The sequence below is a fragment of the Colobus angolensis genome, unplaced genomic scaffold (assembly GCF_000951035.1).
Source record: "Colobus angolensis palliatus isolate OR3802 unplaced genomic scaffold, Cang.pa_1.0 Scaffold86, whole genome shotgun sequence".
In the NCBI taxonomy this organism is placed as follows: Eukaryota; Metazoa; Chordata; class Mammalia; order Primates; family Cercopithecidae; genus Colobus; species Colobus angolensis.
The window spans coordinates 5,503,917-5,526,229 of record NW_012122487.1 but is presented as its reverse complement, the minus strand read 5'-3'; the positions used below and the strand labels follow the sequence as shown (position 1 = coordinate 5,526,229).

The following is a 22,313-nucleotide window of genomic DNA, read 5'->3' as shown; positions in this document are numbered from 1 at the left end:
TCAGATCCTTTGAAATATCTTGGGAGGTCTTGTTCTGAGCTTATTGACTGAAATTTGCATGCAAAATTAGCCACAACTGCATGAGTATTTGAATAGGTGCCAGGAAACCCAAAAGAAGGCAATGCTTGATTTCTTCCAGTGATGCTATTTTCATGCAGTCATGAGGCTTGAAATTGACAGTTTGGCAGGTTGATTTAATTTGCTGGCCCTTTGCATATTCACCACTGACAGCTAAGGATTCCCAGGCAAGCCTACTAAGTCGGTTTAGTTATCTTGTGACATGCCAACCTGGGAGGAGAAACAATTTTCCCCCTTAATTTAGTTAGATAAATTTTGAATGACCCATTTCAGCTTGTTACCAGATGTCTACAAGCTGTTTAACATCCTTTAAATTAAGAACCATCTTCACTAATTATTTTATGTATGTATTATGCAAAGTCATTGTACTACCTTTAATTGAAAGCTGGTTAAAAATTAGTTCTTTAAAGTTATTGCTCTACAGATTTCTAGTCTTAAGATATGTACCCCTAGTGAACAGCAACAGGAGGATACTAAAAATCTATAATGCTTTTTCTCTTATCCCTGGCTATACATTCATATATGCACTTGAAACACATCAGTAAAACTGTCAGATGCGTGTGAGCCAGAGCAACTCCATCTTAAATAGGGGCTGGGTAAAATGAGGCTGAAACCTACTGGACTGCATTTCCAGATGGTTAAGGCATTCTAAGTCACAGGATGACATAAGTCAGTACAAAACATAGGTCTTAAAGACCTTGCTGATAAAACAGGTTGTAGTAGAGGAGTCGACCAAAACCCACCAAAACCAAGGTGGCCACAAGAGTGATCTCTGGTTGTCTTCACTGCTACACTCGCACCAGTGCCATGACAGTTTACAAATACCATGGCGACATCACCAAGTTACCCTATATGGTCTAAAAAGGGGAGGCATGAATAATACACCCCTAGTTTAGCATATCATCAAGAAATAACCATAAAAATGAGCAACCAGCACCCCTCGGGGCTACTCTGTCTCTGGAGTAGCCATTCTTTTATGGCTTACTTATAAACTGAGGACCATATGACTACTAAAATTACATTTTTCTAATTTAGGAAAAATTAGAAATTTGCTTTCTTAAAAAACTTGCTTACACTTTGCACTGTGGATTCGCCCTGAATTCTTTCTTGTGTGAGATCCAAGAACCCTCTCTTGGAGTCTGGATCAGGACCCCTTTCTTGTAACAAAACCACAAAGACGAATGATACAACACCGCTTTTTTACATATAGACAGTAGGGAAGTTCAGTATTGCCATAATTGCTAACAAATTGCCCAGTCTGTCATAATTTTAAAAATTCTGCTGTGTTTTATGATGACATATGTCCTTTGATTTTCCCTAGATTTTTATTTTGTTTTGCTTTTAAATCCCTAATAGTGATTCTGTTTTAGATTTGGAATGTCTCCGGATACTTTTCCTAATCACAGACATAGAACTGAAAATTACCTTAAAATGTGGTCCCCAAACTTGTTTGCGTATTAGAAGCACCTGGAGGTCTTATAAAAATTCCAAAGGTTAGGTCACACCCCAGACAAATTAATTTATAACCTTTGGAATGGGATACAGGCCTAAGTATTTTTTCAAGTTTCCCTGTTGAATCCAATGTGCAGACAAGTTTGAAAAACACTGTTTTTAAGCATCATGTACTCAAGCCCCTTGTCCTCAGGCAGTTAAAGAAACTCAGAAAACATATTTATGAAGGAAAGGCCAAAGGACCAAATCTGCATTCCCATTTCGGTGTTACCCAGGTTCTTCTTTCCTTCTCTCAATGGCAATTAGAGGTAAAAAGTTACTTCACACCCACTAAGCATTGTCTATATCTTCAAGGAAAGTCTAGTGCTAGCTACTAAATTCTATCTTAACCACTTGGTACTACCACACTATTCATAATAAAGTGGTGCCATTTACTTATGTGCAAATATGTATATATGAATAAATAAGCAATAGTTAGGTAATTTACTAATACACACTTTTAATTTTATCATATTAGTGTTACCAGAAAGAGGTCCCAATTCAGATCCCAAGAGAGGGTTCTTGGATCTCACACAAGAAAGAATTTGAGGCAAGTCCATAGAGCAGAGTGAAAGCAAATTTATTAAGAAAGTAAAGGAGTAAAAGAATGGCTACTCCATAGGCAGAGCAGTCCCCGAGGGCTGCCGGTTGCCCATTTTTATGGTTATTTCTTGACTATATGCTAAACAAGGAGTGGATTATTCATGCCTCTCCTTTTTAGACCATATAGAGTAACTTCCTGATGTTGCCATGGCATAGGTAAATTGTCATGGCACTGGTGGGAGTATAGCAGCGAGGATGACCAGAGGTCACTCTGATCACTGTCTTGGTTTTGGTGGGTTTAGCCAACTTCCTTACTGAAGGCTGTTTCATCAGCAAGGTCTTTATCACCTGTATCTTGTGCTGACCTCCTATCTCATCCTGTGACTTAGATTGCCTAATCTACTGGGAATGCCTCCTGGCAGAACTGAGCCTTAGTTTACCCAGCCCCTATTCAAAATGGAGTTACTCTGTTTCAGACACCTCTGACATTAGTGCATGTGCACAAGGTCACATATTTTGAGAGACATATCAGACAATATCTCTTAAAATATAGGATTGTCATTTATGTTACTTAGCAGTAAAACTCAATTTTACACTGTGATTAGTGTTACATTTCCTGCCTGACAGAATGCCTTCAAGAGTCACTTAGCTGCAAATAATTCTCAAAGGGCTAGAAATTCTTGCAGTAGAGCTTTAGGGACTTCAGAAGATTCTTTCTTTTAGATTTTTAGAGACAAAAATATAAGAGTTACTTGGATATTGAAAAAGATAGAACTTAATATGTATATATATAATTTAGTATATATAAAATACTATATTGTATGATTATCACCTTATCAGTATTTATTTTCCATAGCTGAATAGTATTGACAAGAGCATGCCTTTTCAGTGATGGGTTTTATTAGGGGGAGTTGTTTGTATCTTCAAGAAGAAAAACAGAATTTCAGTATTCCAAGCAAATTAAAGAGAAGTGAAGTTTGTAGTGTTATTGAATAAAAGGGGCTTGTTGCCTTATGCTAGAAGTCAATACTATGACACTGGATTTTTGAGAAAAGAAAAGCTTTATATTGCAAGTTGACTCACAAGGAGACAGGAGTGTCAAGCTCAAATCTGTCTTCCAGGCTGGCTTCAAAGCAGTATTTTTAGAAAGTGATGGGGGAGGGGGAATTCTGAGATTAATAGGTGATTGGTGAAAGGAAAGGGGAGATCTGCAAAGTCCTTGAGCAGTTACCTCTTCATGCTATCATAAGTTGCATGTGCAATTCTGGGATCGTATGAAACATGCAGTGGAACTTCAGACTGTGACATCAGCAAGCTCGTTCTGTGCAGACTCCAGTCAACCACATTGGTTCCAACTGATTTCAGCTAGTTCTTTTGTCTCATAAGCAGAGGGAGTTTCATTAAGTTGTTTCTTTTTTAATCTGCCATCCTGCAAACTCAAGAATTTCTGTTTATCATTGGTTTCTTTAACTCTTTGAGGCATGGTTTCAGAAGCAGAGAAATAAGAATGTGTTGAGTAGATTATAAAGGGTTGCAAAATGTGCCATGCCAAAATAAGCAATTTGGGCATAAGGATTATTTCAAACTGAAGCCAGTTCGGAAAAAGCAGTTACAAGAAAAGCTCTCTTATCTCCCCCTAAAAGCAGTACATACATTTACAAAGGTATTCATTCTCCCCTCTCTGCCAAAAAGGGATAAAAGCTAATCACTGGATACAACTTGAGTTCCTAACGAGCCTGGAGATAGCTCCAGAGGAAGCTACGAACACATTCTACCAACTAGCCTTCATCTACCATTAGTTTTCCACACATTTGCCTTCCTACAATTTGCTGCCCCTTGGGACGCAAGTCCTTTCCTTTCCGTTATCACTTATTTAAATAGCTGTTGTTCTTTGCTGAAGATGCTATATAAATTGGAGTTCTAAGCCACCTCTTTGAGCTACTCACTTCCAGGTGGTCCCATGTATTTATTATATGTGTGATACACATGTTAATAAATTTACTTGTTTTTCCCTTGTTAATCTGTCTTTTGTTACAGGGTTCTCAAACGAGAACTTAGGTAGAAGGAAAATCATTTTTTTCCATCCCTACAGTTATACTTTCTACTTCTATTTTCTCTTATCATTAAGTTATTTCTTTAATTGCCTGGTCACATTTCCCAAACATAACATAAACTTCCTTGATTCTATGTGTTTAGCCTATCTGACTTCAGTCTTTCCCCACTAGTGCATTTTATTCTCACTCAAAATTATTTTACAAGAAACTGATGCTCTTTGACGTTTCTTTTTGCTTCAGGAATATGGCATTTTGATCCTTAAAGTTTTCAACCTTAGTCCTAAAGGCCTTTCCATCTTCCTTCCATTTTATAAAGCAGTATATTCACTCACATTACCACCTTTTGTAAAAAGATGATAACAACTGATGGCATTCAGCACATACTCCTCCCAAAATATAGTTGAAGGAATTTGAAAAATGGCAGGTGCGAGAATGACTCTGTGACCTTCTCCCCTAAAACAGATGATAAGATCCTCATGTGAGAGGTGGCTTCCTTATACCAGAGGAAAGGAACGTCCTTATCTCAAAAGACAGAGGAACACCAAGATGAATCTGAATGAACAGCCATGCTAAGTGTCCCCCAGTTTACTATGCTTAGCTCATACTCTTTTGTCTTACCACATTTTCCCGTGACTTTCTGTTTCTCATCAAACCTTACATGTAACCATTTTTTTGGGTCCTCATTTCCTTACGAAGGCTCCCTTTTCATGTAAAACTTACATTAAGTAAATTTGCTTGCTTTTCTTTTGCTAATCTGCATTTTTTACAGTGTCTCAGCCAAGAACATAAGTTGGATAAAAGAAACATATTTTTTCTCCCAAACACAACCCTACCTTTATTTATTTATTTATTTAGAGGTGGAGTCTTGCCCCATCACCGAGGCTGGAGTGCAATGGCTCAGTCTCAGCTCGCTGCAATCTCCACCTCCCAGGTTCAAGCAATTCTCCTGCCTCAGCCTCCCGAGTAGCTGGTATTACAGGTGCACACCACAATGCCTGGCTAATTTTTTGTATCTTTAGTAGAGATGAGGTTTCACCATGTTGGCCAGGCTTGTCTTGAACTCCTGACCTCGTGATCTGCCTGCCTTGGCCTCCCAAAATGTTAGGATTACAGGCGTGAGCCACTGTGCCTGGCCAACTCTACCATTATTTAGAGTATATCCTAGGGATTAGGAACATGGAATCTATTACCAAACTGTGTGAAATCCTCTCATCCTCTAGCTGTGTGACCATAGGCATGCTATTTGACCTCTCTATGCCTCAATTTCATTATCCATAAAATAGGCATAATGATAGAATCATATTCATAGATACGTTGTGAGAAAGAAATAGGATAGAATATTAAAATAGCACCTAAAACATGTTCAGTACTGTATGTTTATTATTATTACAAGGAATCATTTTCTTTGGCTATCTGAAACACCTCTTACCCCATCCTCAGGATATTTGTATGTATATGCGAAATGTATATGTTAATTCATTCATTTCCAATTGTGGTCAAGAATGTGAAAAATTCTGCAATTAAACAGTATAGTCTCACATAACAAAGAATTATTTTTCAAATTGTGAATACAGGTCTTTTTTAGGCCTGCATTTTGTTGCTGTTTATAGATTCCACACATAAAGGTTCCATGAACATCTCTTCATAAACTTGTTTCAGCTAAGATTATTTGTTTTTCAAGCTGATTTTAATTCTACCCAGATTTTTTTCCTTAGAGTTAGTAGAACTATTAGTTTTATGATTGCAAAGATTTTTAATCTTTGAAATTTTTTTTTTTTTTTTTTTTTTTTTTGAGACAGAGTCTTGCTCTGTCAGTGGCCGGATCTCAGCTCACTGCAAGCTCCGCCTCCCGGGTTCACACCATTCTCCTGCCTCAGCCTCCCGAGTAGCTTGGGACTACAGGCACCCGCCACCTCGCCTGGCTAGTATTTTTGTATTTTTTAGTAGAGACGGGGTTTCACCGTGTTAGCCAGGATGGTCTCGATCTCCTGACCTCGTGATCCGCCCGTCTCAGCCTCCCAAAGTGCTGGGATTACAGGCTTGAGCCACCGCGCCCGGCCTGAAATTTTTATACTGCTATTTTTTAATGACCTATACATTCATTTGATCCTCATTGAAGTCCTGATTCTGCTGTGTTCTCCACTACATTGATCAAAAATAGGTTTGTCTATACTTTCTCAAAATAGCAATCTTGCTTTAGGTTCGTAGCATTTGATTCCTAGGTTACTGTAGATCTAGATTCCATAGAACTTTACATATTGTTAGTCTCTTGACACCGTATCTTAGGATAAAGTAGTGGAGTTCCTTTCATGTTGTTAAGTTTTTGATGGAGGACTAGATTATATACATAGCAGACTGTGAAGAATAAGTGAACAAATACATTCCTTGAATCATTAAACAATATTCATTGTCTGACTACCTAATATAGTATGGTGCCTTAAAGCAAAATCCATATAGAGATTTTTTTTTTTTAATGACGTGGAGTCATGCTTTGTTTCCCAGGCTGGAGTGCTGTGGCACAATCATGGCTCACTGCATCCTCGACTTCCTGGGCTCAAGCTATCTTCTACCTCAGTCTCCTTAAGAGCTGAGACTATAGGCATGTGCTACCATGCCTGGCTAATTTTTCAAATTTTTTGTAGAGATGAGGTCTTGCTACATTGCCCAGGCTAGTTTTGAACTTCTGGTCTCAAGTGATCCTCCTGCCTTGACCTTAGAAAGTGTTTGGATTACAGGTGCAAGCCACCGTGCTTGGTCTAGATTCCAGGTTTAATGAAACAATGAAAATTTTTAAAGTATTACAAGAAATTACAAGATTACTTTGTTTATAACTTTGGAGCATCTCTAGGAAGTATACTTAAGCAAGAGATGAAAATACAGAGCCAGATATGAAAAAACGTTAATAGGACTTTAAACATCGCTGTAACAACAGATACATAAAAAGAGTTAAAAGTCAAATGACTAACCAGGAAAAGGTATTTACAACACATAAAGAAGGTAAAGGACTAATATCCAGAAGATTTTAAGATCACTTACAAATTGTCATATAAAAAGACACATCAATAGAAAATTGGCAGTTCTATGGACAGGAAATATTAATGGTTTGAGGAGATGACTCAGTGAACCAAAGATTATGAATATGTCTGTAGCAGACAGACATGGTATATGGAATCCCTGACAAGCATGACAAGAACCACATGTAGACACCTAAGGCTATGCGATTTCTGTTGACAGCTGTTTTCTATTTAAAAAGCTAGTACTACTGGGAAGAGGTTGCGGCAGTGGTGGATATTTTATTTCCACAAATCCCCCATCAAAATAAACAAAACAAATAGGAAGGCATAGCCAAAATCTCGAGGATAGCACCTGTAATAGAATTGATGACAAACCCAAAATATGAACAGGTCGGGACAGCCATCAGCAGCTGTATGACTTGCATCGTATCAAGAGAGAGAAAATTGGTGTCCTGAGAAAAGAAAAATGTAGTTCTTCTATGATCTATGTATACCAAAAGACCAGAACTTCCCTGATGAACTAAGTCCCACCTGGAGGGGATGACACTGTGAAAATAAACTGAGTTATAGGGTGGTTAATTTTATGTGTCAACTTGATGTGTTTTTGGATGAGGTTAACATTTAAATCAGTGAGCTTCGGATAAAGCACAATGGAGATGAACCTCATTTAGTCTATTGAAGGCCTGAATATAATACAAAGAATGGCCTCTGTGAGCAAGAGGGAATTCTCCAGAAAACTGCCTTCAGATTTAACCTGCACCATCAGCTCTGCTGGGTCTCTAGCCTGCCAGACTTCACACTAGAACTAGAAAATTTACTTTCCTGGGTTTCCACCTGCTGGCATTTGGACTGAAGCTATAGCATTAGTTCTCCTAAGTCTCTAGCCTACTGGACCATACTGTAGATTTGGACTTCCCAGCCTCCACAATCACATGAACCAATTCCTAAAAATACATACATACATGCATACATCCTGTTGGTTCTGTTTCTCCAGAAAAACACTGACTAATCCACCGCTCTACCTCCCACTCCCACTCCAAAAAAAATAGTGAAGGTTGAGATCAATGTTGAGGGAGTGCATCAAAGGAGGCATTTTTCAGTATATCAAAAACTTGGAAAGAAAAGTTGGAAGATTGGTGGCAGGGAGGTCTGTGGGGAGGTTGGCGGAAGATTGGTGGCACGGAGGTCAAGGGGGAGGTCGGCAGATGGACTTTTTGGAAGAGATACACACAAAGCCCATTCTGTGGACAAAATGACCCATGGTATGGATCTTGCCTATTTCACAGCTATCTGAGCGACTTGCTTAATGGGCTCATGAACAAAGTGGCTATGGCAACAGGTATAGCTTCTACACCGCACAGGTGTCCTGCCACTGATCTTCCAATTTTTCCTTCCAAGCTTTTGAACAAAATTGACTTTCCTTCACAAAACTTATCTGGCAACTGGGCTACTGGCACTGTTGAATATTCAGCCTGTTGACAGAAGAGGCCAGTTCAAAATCCCAAACAAAGCTTCGTTCTCCTGAGGAAACCAACTAGTCTCTTAGTGTCAGGTTGATTACAGTAGGCCTCTTCCATTATGGAGGAGGCATCAATTTCTTTTTTACAATAGTTCAAATATTTTAGGTACGGATTTGTCTATTGTATTTTTACCAATATCACCATTCTTAGATTTACAAAATGACTTATATATCCCTATGATGTTGCAGAAAACTGCCTCCTTGGATGCACTTGCTCAACTTTGATCTCAACCTTGTGGGTAGGACTGGGAGGTAGGGAGGCGGCCTCGTCAGGGTTTTCCAAGAGAAACAGACTGAAAGACACATTTTCTTTTCAGTTTAAGACAGAGTCTAGCTCTGTTGCCCAGACTAGAGTGCAGTGGTGTGATCTTGGCTCACCGCAACCTCTGCTTCCCGGGTTCAAGCGATTCTCGTGCTTCAGCCTCCCAAGTAGCTGGGACTAGAGGTGTATGCCACCACACCCGGCTGATTTTTGTATTTTTAATAGAGATGGGGTTTCACTATTTTGGCCAGACTGGTCATAAACTTCTGACCTCAGGTGATTCACCCGTTTTGGCCTTGCAAAGTGCTGGAATTACAGGTATGAGCCACCAAGCCCAGCTAAAAGACACATTTTATGGCAAGGGATGTATGACAATGCTTTGTGTCTTCAAATTCACTGGTATTACCATATTTTTCATTATTCAAAGGCAACTGGCTATATAGGACAGTAGATGATCAGTAGACTCCATTATGGCACCAGCTAGTAGACAATATTGAAGTGAGGGTATATGCCTTAAACTGAGAGTTTATTATTTTATCTCCAAGAATGCATAGTTCCAGAAATAAAGTATTTAAGTTAGAGTGGCCTATGTAATTATTTAATCAAATAACCCACTGGAGGAGTCTTTGCTTCTCATTAGTATGACCTTGGGCTAGGGGATTTGAGAGTCCTGGTGCCCAAGTTAGGAAAGTTCTCTGAGAGAACACAATTATTGTCTATAGAGGTAGAAGCTGAGATTGTACCCTGGCCATTTTGGATTCCCCATACTGAAATAAAAACTGTCAAAAGGAGCTACGGTATTAGCCAGAGCAATTATCCCAATTATTGAGGTAAAATTAGGGGGACCATGTTTGGAAACCAGAGAATTCGTTATATACCTGTTAGTTCCCCTTTAGTAGTCCTCCATATTTGCTGTCCTTGACAGTGAAATTTTAAAAAGTTGTATATGATCCTTCATCATCCCTCTAAAACAAATTTTTTTTTTTTGGAGACAGTCTTGCTCTGTCTCCCAGGCTGGAGTACAGTGGTATGACCTTGGCTCACTGCAGCCTCTGTCTCCTGGGCTCAAATGATTCTCCTACTTCAGCCTCCCGAGTAGCTGGGACTACAGGTTTGTGCTACCACCCCCGGCTAATTTTTGTATTTTTAGTAAAAATGGGGTTTAACCATGTTAGCCAGGCTGGTCTCGAACTCCTGACCTCACGCAGTCTGCCCACCTCGGCCTCCCAAAGTGCTGGGATTACCGGCGTGAGCCACTGCGCCCAGCCTAAAACAATTATTTTGAGGGTCACTACCACTTTGCTAAATTCAAAGGTGGATTCTCAGTCCCCACCTTACTTGACCTGACACAGTTGATTTCTACCTCTTGTTATTATAGTTTGCCATACCATACTCTTTATTTTCTTCTTCTTACTGACATTTAATCTCAGTGTCATTTGTTAGTTTTGTGGCATTCCCCCTCATTCTCTCATACTGTCTTCAGTCATTGGACATTTTGTGTTGCTATAACAACACAAACAAAATACCACAGACTGGGTAACTTATAATGAAAGGAAATTTATTTCTTACAGTTCTGGAAGCTGAGAAGTCCAAGGTTGAGAGCACCACATTTGGTGAGGGTCTTCTGGCTGTGTCATCATGGCTGAAGGTGGAAGGACAAGGAGCCTGATAGAGCAAGAGGGGACCAAATTTGCTTTTATAACAAGCCTATTCTTATAACAAACTCACTCCCATGATAACATTAAATCATTCATGAGGCCTTATGATCAAATCACCTCTTATTAGATTCCACCTCCCAACACTGTTGTGTTGAGGATTATGTTTCCAAGATGTGAACTTTGGAGGACACGTTAAAACCTACACTCATTGGTTTGTGATCTCATAATATTTATTAACATCATTGTTACCACCTGTATTCCAGGCACCCCAAAATGTATGTATCCATTCTAGACCTCACTTCTGAATTTTATTTTATTATTACTATTTTTATTTTTTGAAACGGAGTTTTGCTCTTGTTGCCCTGGCTGGAGTGCAATGTTGCGATCTCAGCTCACTGCATCCTCTGCCCCCTGGGTTCAAGCGATTCTCCAGAGTAGCTGGGATTACAGGCATGCGCCACCATGCCCGGCTAATTTTGTATTTTTAGTAGAGATGGGGTTTCTCCATGTTGGTCAGGCTCTGAATTTTAGACATGTGAAGTTAACTGTCAACTTACCATCATACTTGGATATCAAATAGCCTAACACAAACTCCTGGGCTTTATCCCACCAAGCCTATTTCAGCTGCTGTCTTCCTCTTTCTCACTAATGATAATTCTATCTTTACAGTTGCACTGACCAAAAGCTTGATACCATCTTTGATTCCGGTCTTTCTGTCAGTCATTACATCTACTCTATCAGGAAATCTTGGTGGATTTCTTTAGAAAAATATCCAGAAGTTGACCATTTCTTATCAGTTTGGTTGTCATCACTCTTTTATCTATCATCAGTTGCCTGGAATATGATAAGAACTTTCCTAACCACCCTCTCTGCTTTCAACCTTGTCTTTAGTCCATATTTACTGTGTTCTACGCACACTGGACTGATTGTTGCTCCCTGAAAGCAGGAAGTTCTGCCTTAGGGATTTGAGTTTGATGGTGTCTTCTGCTTGGAATGTATTTAGCCACATATCTAAAACAACCAACTCCCTCTCTAAGTTTTTGCTTCAGTATTACTAATGATCAATCTATTTCAGATTTCAGCCTACTGCCATTTTACCTCCCATAATTTGGATTCCGTCCTCTTGCTCATTTTTTTCCCAGTGGCACTTAATAATTTATAACATACTATATCATATTTCAGATTTATTGTACTTATTGTTTTCTTTGTGGATAGACTGGAAACTTATTTGTAGAATTTGTTCATCAATTCTTTCACATGCATAGGGCATAGTAGCCATTCAATAAATGTTTTTTTGAATAATGAATGAATAAAGAATTCTAAAGAGAAGGAAGCACTCTGCCCCATCACTAAGAGATACGCCTCCCTGCTGCTGCCCCTGTCTACCCCCCAACAAGGGCTCTCCAATCAAATATAAATAGTTTGTTTTGAGAGTGTCTTATTATGAAATATACTGCTTTTTATGACACCTTTCATACCATTTTGGGCATTACATATTGAATTTCTGCTAAGTTTTGGCCAAACAAAAAAGAGGAATAGAACACAAAAAGAGGTAAACAATTATAGTAGAACATGTAAGCAAATTATAGTATTCTGATTCAGAAATAATGAATTCTAGGATATTGAAATAACTTGTAGATTTGATCAATTGCTATGGGTATTTTGAAGGAGAACCCAAATGGTATGAGAATATGGAAAACAGAAAAGTGTAGTTGTGATATTAAAAACACAAGGATAATTCTACAGTTGATGTTTTTGAAATAAATCCTAAATAAGGTTCTAGGACATTATCAAAGAATACTTTGTGAATGTTTCTTAAAAGAAATAGTGATTTCTCAAAGCCAGTATGGGTTCTTCAAGGGAAATTCTTATCAGACTAACCAATAACCTTTTAAAATAGAATTACACTAAATACAGAACATCTAAATTCCATCAAAGCATGTTTATCAAATTGTGATTAACATGATGTTGAAAGGGATGTAAAATATGTTACACAATAGAATCAACATCCCCAAAGATCTCAATAGACTGGGAATATATTTACACAAATGCCTACAGGATAGTTTACTTGGCTGTAACATACCAGTTGCACTGTACAATGGGAGAAATATGTGGCTTTGATAGTTGTCTGGGTGGTTTTGTTAAATCTTATTTGAAATACTTTAGGTGGTTTTGTTAATTAAATCTTAGGTGAGTCTGTAGCATGATGTACATGCTAAAGAAGCTTACACACTTTGAGTCTGCATCTACCAAGAGTTTTACTCAGTGTCTCTCATAGTGTCCCAGGAATATGAAACTGAATTCTGGACATGATGCTCCATCATGATAAGCTGAAACACATTCAAGACTGACCAGGGAGGCCGGGCGTGGTGGCTCACGCCTGTAATTCCAGCACTTTGGGAGGCTGAGGCAGGTGGATTACCTGAGATCAGGAGTTGGAGACCAGCCTGACCAACATGGTGAAACCCCATCTCTACTAAAAATACAAAAAATTAGCTGGGCATGGTGGCGGGTGCCTGTTATCCCAGCTACTCGGGAGGCTGAGGCAGGAGAATCGCTTGAACCCTGGAGGCAGAGGTTGCAGTGAGCCGAGACCGTGCCACTGCACTCCAGCCTGGGTACAACAGAGTGAGACTCTATCTCAAAAAAACAAACAAACAAACAAAAAAGACTGACCAGGGAGATAAGGCATCTCAAAAGTATATATATTAGGAACATTTGAACAAGCTAGGGATGTTATTCTTCATGGTATCTGAAGCAGCATATAACAATGTCTAAATAGTTAAAAGCTCATCCATGTGGGAAAGGGACTGACTTATATGTTCCACACAATCTCAACACTTCCTGTCTCCTACCCTTGTTTATTTTTTATTTTTTTCTCTTTAACACATCACTATTAAGATACTGTGTATTTTGCTCCTTATTCTTGTTTCCTGTCCCTCTACCCTTACCAGGATAAAGGTTACATGAGGGAAGGGATTTTTTTTTTACTTTGTTCACTACTACCTTAGCCTTTATGCCAACAAAAGTGCCTGGGCCTGGCTGGGTGCAGTGGCTTACGCCTATAATCCCAGCACTTTGGGAGGCTGAGGCGGGCAGATCACGAGGTCAGGAGATTGAGAGCATCCTGGCTAGCACAGTGAAACCCCGTCTCTACTAAAAAATTAGCCGGGCGTGGTGGCGGGTGCCTGTAATCCCAGCTACTCAGGAGGCTGAGGCTGGAGAATGGCGTGAACCCAGGAGGCGGAGGTTGCAGTGAGCCGAAATCACGCCACTGCACTCCAGCCTGGGTGATACAGCGAGACTCTGTCTTAAAAAAAAAAAAAAAGTGCCTGGGCCCATAGTTGGTGCTTAAGAAGTATTTTATTGAATGATAAATAGCCATAAGGGATGAAACTAGAATCAGTGGGTGAAAGCTTCAGAGATTCAAATTTTGTTTCAGGTGAAGGAAAAACTCTGTTAGAAATATTAAACTTTTCTGGCCATGTTGGGAAAGTAAGGCATGCTCCAGCCTTGGAAGTGTTATAGCAAATGCTTCCTGAGTTAACACTTGGTAGAAGTACTATAGAAATGATGTTGGTAGGGATTTGAAATTAGATAATCTGTTTTCTTGATGGGATTCTTTAATTTTGTACAATATATTTAGACTGATTTTCCCTTTTACATTGAGAACCAGTAAATGCCCACATTAAGCTTGCAGCTTTATATACAGTCTATCCTAAAATATTATTTGGTCTTGAACTTAAGACAAGCACATGTAACAACTTTTATTCTTGGGTTTTATGTCCCTACTTTTTCCTAAAAAGCAGTGATTCTGAAGCACAGACCTCTCAAACTTTGGGAACAATTATTGTGGAAACATCCCAGAAAATAAGTCCTACAGAAGATGGAAAAGACCAGAAAGAAAGTGATCCAAGAGAAGACAGCCAAACAAAAGGAAAAGAAATAGTACAGACATATTTAAATATAGATGGCAAGACCCCAAGGGTAAATGACACAATTTTCCTTAATTGTATGCTATGTTTTAAATTTTATCTTATGCTTTATAACTTAAGTAAATAAATGTTACTATTGATTTAATTTGAATTCTTAAAAGTTAAGTCATCTTTGAAGTATACAGTGAAAATATTCACTTTTAAATAATTTTCAAGTACTTGTTTGTCTTTTTCATAGACAAAAATGAAAATAAATACTATTATTATAATTCTTAAGGTATTTATATCTCAGCAAAAAAGTGGTTAATAAGCTCATTATTGTTTTCAGGTATATGAAATACTCCAAGTGAGGAAACTTCTTTTTGTATATTAGTCTTTGCAAGGATAAAGTCATTTAGTCTGATTAAATCTTTAAATTACTTATTTTTAACTAACTTCTCAATGTATTTTAAATTTTGAAAAATTGAAGTTCTAGTACAACTTATTCAGTAATTCCTACTGCTGATACATCATGACACCAAATGTTTACCTATTTAGCATAAATCAGTGAAAAATTAAGGAAAGTTCATTTTTATTTTGTTGTAAAAATTAGGTTGTCTTTGAATTAACCTGTAAGATTCTTTTAAAACATAATTCAAAAACATTTATTTTTTGAACTCTTGCCAGCACTTTGGAGGAAAGGTCTTCTTTAGTTACTACCAGAATGAAGTTCAGACCAAGAATATATGCTAAATGTCTGCTGATTGATGATAAATAGATTTTATAGAAATTTTTGCTGCTCTTCATTGACACTTGATAGGTTAATCTTTCTCATTTCAGCTACTTTTTTGTGTATGTTGAGGTATATCATTGTGAGTTTAAGTTTCTGTGATTACTAATACGATGTTGAGTACTTTCTCATGGTTGTTGGCCATTTGGAATTCTTTAGTAAATTGCCTCTTCAAGTCTCTGCCCATTTTCCAAATGAGTTATCTGTATTTTTCTTACTGGCTTAGAAATTTTTATATATGCTATATATGAGCCTTTTGTTGGTTATGTATTGTAGATATCTTTTCCTACTCCATGGTGTGCCTTTTTACTCTTCTTTCTGGAGTCTTCTGAAGAATATAGCATCTCAATTCTGAAGTGGCCAAACATCAATTTTTTGTTTATGAATAGCACATTTTGTGTTCTGTATAATGCATTGCTTACTGTAACGTAGATATATCCTATATGACCTTTCATGTTATCTTTTCCTATATTTTTCTGATTTCCTATATTTTTCTGTTTTGATTTTCACATCAATGTCTAGTGTTGATTTTTTTCATGTGATGTAAGATAGGGATTAATTTTACCAATTTTTCCCCAATGTTTGTCATGAACTTTTTCCTTGCTTTATTCAAAGGTGCCACCTTTATTGTAAATCAAATGTACATAAACATAGGGATATTTATCTAGGCTTTTTCTTCTATTCCTTCAGTAAATGTGTCAGTATCATGCTGTCTTAGTTTCATTTTAGTAGTCTTGATTGCTTGTTGAACAAGTTTCCTGCCTTCTTGTTTATCAAGAGTCTCTTCTTGGTTCTTTACTCTTCAAAATGAATTTAGAATCAGCTTAAGTTCTACAAAAACTTTTTTTGAGATTTTGATAGTGACTCTATTAACCAAAATTAATATAAAACAAGAAGAAGATGTTTAAAGGTGGAGAGAAGGCAGCAGACCAGCTAGGTACCTCATCACTCAAGGAACAACATGGTGGTGAGTTCTCTGGGTTTTCATTTTGCTTCATGTATCCTGGCCTGGATACCTGAAATCCCCAACCTAGAAACCCCAGTAGGTCAGACAATACATGCCCCGGATAAAACCCTTCTTTTAGCCAAGTCACCTGGAAAAGGCCAGCCTAGCAAGACAGAGAAGCTTACACAGTTAAGTGTCCTACTCCAGGCAAACACCATAGAAAAAATTGCAACCCTGTTTCCAGCCCCATCTGTAAAGGCCTAATGGGAACCTAGATTCCCACTCTTACCTGACAATAAGTAGACACTCTTCACCTCTTCTCCTCCTATCAGAGTGATGCCAGAGAAGACCAAGTGTGGAGCTAGTGATAATGACCTACTCCTGGGATCTCCAGCCCCTGGGCTGCAGACTGGTACCTGTTGTGGCCTGCTAGGAAATGACTCACACAGCAGAGGGTGAGAGGTGGGTGAGCCATTGTTACGGCCTGAGCTCTGCCTCCCGTTAGATCAGCGGAGGCATTAGACTCTCACATGAGCGTGAACCCTATTGTGAACTGTGCATGCAAGAGATCTAGGTTGCCGCTCCTTGTGATAATCTAATGCCTGATGATCTGAGGTAGAACAGTTTCATCCCGAAACCATCTCCACCTCCCCAACCCCCTCCACCCCCTATCCATGCAAAATTTTTTTCCGCAAAACTGGTTTTTGGTGCCAAAAAGGTTAAGAACCACTGACTCCCTCCTTTCCATGTCACGGGATATCACATAGGGAACCTGGATATCCATCTCCATTCAGCATGAAATGCCTTTTGCTTCTGAGCAAGATAATTTCAGAGGCCAAGTGCAGAGATGGGGAATTTAATTACCACTCACACCTAACAGGCCCCAACCCCCTCCCCATGATGTCAGTGGAAGCCCAGTGGGGAACATTAACGAGGTCCCCCTCCATTATCCAGCCATGATGGTATCAGCAGATGCCTTTTGGGTAACCTGAAGTTCTACCCCCACCAAGCAGTAATGAGGTGGCCCTCTCCAACCAGTTTGTCAACTAAGACTGCCACTTCCAACTGGCAGTAATTAGATGGTGTGCTCCTTGCCCCATCAGTGTGGTGTCAGATGAGGCCTGTTCAAATAAGATTCAAGTAAGATACAGAACCTTGAAATATAATAGCCAAAATGTCCAGGATACAGTTGAAAATCACACCTCGTACCAAGATCCAGGAAAACCTCAACTATAACAAGAAAAGACAATCAACAGAAGCCAACAGCAGGATGACAGATGTCGGAGTTACACACAGTCCCCAACTCACTACAATGGTTTGAGTTAAAATTTTTCTACTTTATGTTGGTGTGAAATTGATACATGTTCAGTAGAAACTGTACATTGAGTACCCATACAACGGTTCTTTTTATCACTTTCAGGACAGTATTCAATAAATAAATTACATGACGTATTCAATACTTTATTATAAAATAAGCTTTGTGTTAGATGATTTTGCCCAGGTATAGGCTAATGTAAGTGTTCTGAGTAGCTAGGCTAAGCTTTGATGTTTGGTAGGTTAGATATATTAAATGCATTTTTGATTTATGATGTTTTCAACTTAATGAGTTTATCAGGATGTAATAATGGATACCCATTGTATGCTAGGAGGCATCTGCATGTGACAAGTATATTAAAGTTGCTGCCATCAAAATGCTTCAGCAAGCAATTATGGACAGGCCTAAACAAAATAAAATAGGCCTAAAACAAAAAGCAATAGAATATCCCAGTAAAGAATTAGAAAGTCTCAGCAGATAGGTAGAAGATATAAAAATACCCAAATCTAAATTTTAGGACTGAAAAATTAAATAACTATGTTTGCCCCACAGGTGGTGGCATTAATCTTTATCACCCAAAATTGATTCAGATGTCAAGACTAATGGCACCATACACCCACCATTATTATTCACATAATGGAACAGAGAATCTTGAAATGGATCCACAGAAGTATGAACAACTGATTTTTGACAAAGGTGCAAAGGAAGGATAATCTTTTCCAAAATCAGCGCTGGAGCAATTGGATATTTCTGTGCAAAAAATAAAGGAACCTACACCTACACTTTACACTTTATGCAAAAATTAATTTGAGGTGGATCACATATAAATGTAAAATATTAAATCATAAAACTTTAGAAAGAAATGTTGGAGAAAATCTTCAAGTCTTAGAGCTGAGTGAAGAGTTTTTAGACATGATACCAAAAGCACGATCCATAAAAGAAAACATCAGTAAATTCGACTTCATTAAAATTAAGAACTTTTGCTCTTCAAAAGACACTACATAGAAGATGAAAAGACAAGCCATAGAGCGAGATGAATATTTAAAAACCATGTGTCTGACAAAAGTCTTATAGCTTGAATATATAAAGCAAGCTCAAAACTCAACAGGAAGAAATTAAACAATCCAGTTACAAAATAGGCAAAAGACAGGAGCAAACATTTTACCAAAAAAGGATATATAGATGGCAAATAAGCACATGTAAAGATTTTCAACATCCCTATTAGGGAACAGCTAAAGTAAAAATTAGTGAAAATAGCAAGTGCTGACCAAGGGGACAGGGAAACTGGATCTCTCATATATTGTTCATATGAATATAAAATTCTACTATACAACACTCTGAAAAAGTTTGTCAGTTTCTTAAAAAACTAAGTTTACCATACAACCCAGCTATCACACCCTTGGACACATCCCACAGACATGAAAATATATGTTTACCAAAAAAACTTGTACATGAATGATCAAAGCCCCTTTATTTGTAGTAGCTGAAAACTGGGAACCACCAAAATTCTCTTCAGTAGCTGAACAGCTAAACAAACTGTGGTACATCTGTAACACAGGAAACTTCTCAGCAATAAAAAGGAGCTAACTATTGACGTATACAATGCCATAGCTTTCTGACCTCAAATTTCTCGTCTTGGATTGGGAGCTAGGCTTTCTTTCTTGCCTTCTGCATTCTGTGTTGCTATTTAAGTGGAATTTCAAGGTCACAAGGGATTGTCGGTTGTTCTACATGTTGCTGGCTACATTGTTGGTCACTTTTGTATGGTCTCTGAATTTCTGCTTTCACTTCGTTTTTGGCCTCTGACAATTTCCCTTATATTTTTTGCCATGTTAGAAATACACTGTAGGTGTGTTTGTTTCATAGTATGAGAGTTTTCTTGAGTTTGTGTTTAGTAATAGTACTGGAAACAGGAGCCCACTTCTTTGTAATTTAATTTTAGCTACTATTAATTTGATACCAAATCTGGTGACTGATATTAGTAATTCAATTGGTAGTTGTATTTTGGATTTTTTTTTTAACAGTGCTCAGTGCGTGGCTGATACTTAAATACTAATTGAATCTTAATAAGCAATTAAAAATTTATATGCCGGTTCTGAAGATAAGTTTAAATGAAGCATTTCAAAAATATTTTGAGAAATGAAACATTGTTAGGATTTTATAATTTCTGAAACTAATCAGTTTAAAGGAAAACCTTATTTTAGATATAGACTTCTGGTGTATGTGTTAATTGGTTTCATGACTTTCAGGTGATTTGTTGCTGGATTGGGATCTTTTAAAAAGTTGTTTTTCAAATAAGAAATAATTTTCTAGATTGAATATATCTATGTTTCCCAGCCAATGAATTCTTAAACAAGGCTGGGCACTGTGGCTCACTCCCATAATCCCAACACTTTGGGAGGCCGAAGCGAGTGGGTCACTGGACGCCAGGAGTTTGAAACCAGCCTGGACGGCATTGTGAAACCACATATCTACTAAAAATACAAAAATTAGCTGGGGGTGGTGGTGTGCACCTGTAGTCCCAGGTACTTGAGAGGCTGAGGCATGAAAATCGCTTGAACCCAGGGGCGGAGGTTGCGGTGAAATTGTGCCACTGCACTCCAGCCTGAGTGACAAAGCCAGACTCTGTCTCAAAAGAAAAAAAAAAAAATCTTAAGACTACATGTTTTACTACTAATATGTACATTTTTAAATTGGTGAAACATTTTAAAACAAAAGTCAACAAAGGCTTCATTTTGTTCAGCCTCCGTGTATTAGAGTGCCATGAAGAAAACATACAGCTTCAGGAAGTTATTTTATTATTGTCAGCCTTATTTTTGGCTTTATTTGTCAGAAGGCTATTAGCTTCATTTGTCAGCATATAATAGAGTATTTGAGAAAAGGGCCTATATTTTCAGAGAATAAGTTATTAATTATTCATATTTTACTTTTGTTACTGTTATCATATTTACTCCTAAGTTTTTAAGCTGTCCCTAGATTAAATTTCTACTTCTTTGGAGTTGATTTTGTATCTATATCTTCTGCCTGTTAGTTTAAGTTCAGTGTATGTAAGTTCATTTGTAAGTTCTTGGTATCACTTATAGAATTTTATCATCTAGAGTTAAAAAAATTTTTTTTTCAAATTTTTTTGTAAGAGACAGTCTTGCTATGCTGCCCAGGCTGTTCTCAAACTCCTGGCCTCAAGCAGTCCTCCTGCCTTGGCCTCCCACAGACTTTTAAAAAAAATTCTGCATAAACAATTGTATTTTTAAGTAAAGAGATGTTACTTTTATTAGTTCACTTGATCTTGTTATTGAAGAATAATACAATTATTATGAAACCTTCAAATTTAGGACTATTTTCATAAGAATGCCAAAAAACCAACTTTTCAAAAGAAGAATTGTAAGATGCAAAAGAGTTCACATACAGCAGTTCCTACTAGAGGTAAGAATATGTATGCAATTAACAATATGTGTTTTAAAAATTAAACCTAATTTTTCAAATATTATGAACAATATTATTTTTATATAGTCAACAGAGAAAAATACAAAAATATAACTGCCCAGAAATCAAGTAGCAATGTTATTTTATTACGAGAACGGATTATATCCTTGCAACAACAAAACAGTGTACTTCAGAATGCCAAGAAAACAGCAGAATTGTCTGTTAAAGAATATAAAGAAGTTAATGAAAAGCTCCTCCATCAACAGCAAGTATCTGATCAACGATTTCAGACAAGCAGGCAGACAATAAAGGTAAAGAGAACTGTAAGATTGAATAATTGTATACTATATTGTAAAAGTGGATATTTTGTTTTACATGTATTGTTTAGTTTATATTTGTGTTAGGCAGGTCTATGAGTTTTAAAAAATCCCAGGCACTGTTTACTAATATAATTAGTTTAATTACTGAACTTCTTTAATAAGACCCATATTAAAGGATAACATACATGAGGGAGGGAACTCTGAATCAAAAAGACACTTTACTAGCATTCCTGTTCCGCTTAGTTTTTCTCATCTTTGAAATATTTTTACATGTTCTGTATTGTGTTACATCTTAGTTTTTAAAAGCAGGCTTCATACATATATATAGCTTACCCAGTTCCCTATGTTTGAAACTTTGTGTTTATGATAAGTTACATTATTAAAGTAATATCTTAATCAGTTACTCTTTGCAAATACTAGTATAAAATGTGAAGATTTTAATATAAGTATCTATTTTAATGTATTCCAGTAACCTATGCATGGTTCTTTTTACTCAGACAAATAGTCACATTATACCTTACTCCTGGTAAGATAATCTTAAAGCATAAGTTTAACTTATACTTTGAGATGAACTTAAAGCAAATGAAAAAGAAAAGAGTTTTTGTTCTTTAAGTCTCCATTCTTTATGTTATTTGCTTGTGGAATGAATGATTTCTTAGAAAATTATTGTGCAGAGAAAAAAATATTTCATTATATTAGAAAACAGTATTTAAATCACTGTCACATATAATTTTAAGTTACACTTAAATTCTCTAATTCTAATATCTAGTGCTTTGATTCAAACAATACATATAAACGTTTTAATGGTGAAGGATTAGTGTTATGACAGTTAAGAATTGTATTCTGACTTTATTCCCAGAGTAGCCTTGTACCCAAACCTTAACTGCATTCCAGCTTACACCAGAAGTTTCTGGATTTTACAGGCTTGGCCGTTGGAAATGTGGCAGTGGGATACCAGATGAGACTGAGCTCTATGTTACAATTTA

General features: G+C 37.4%; 1 protein-coding gene across 3 annotated transcripts in view; it reads left to right on the top strand.

The window, feature by feature from the left end:
* Nucleotides 1-22,313, top strand: part of CNTLN (centlein, centrosomal protein) — a 389,383-nt gene that overhangs the window by 267,728 nt on the left and 99,342 nt on the right. For 2 of the 3 annotated variants that reach the window (XM_011930370.1, XM_011930371.1), the window contains exons 16-18: nt 14,426-14,606; nt 20,917-21,007; nt 21,095-21,318. In XM_011930370.1, the coding sequence (XP_011785760.1) occupies nt 14,426-14,606; nt 20,917-21,007; nt 21,095-21,318 (496 nt within the window). The remainder of the gene's footprint in view (nt 1-14,425; nt 14,607-20,916; nt 21,008-21,094; nt 21,319-22,313) is intronic. The other variant, XM_011930372.1, reaches the window with a different exon arrangement.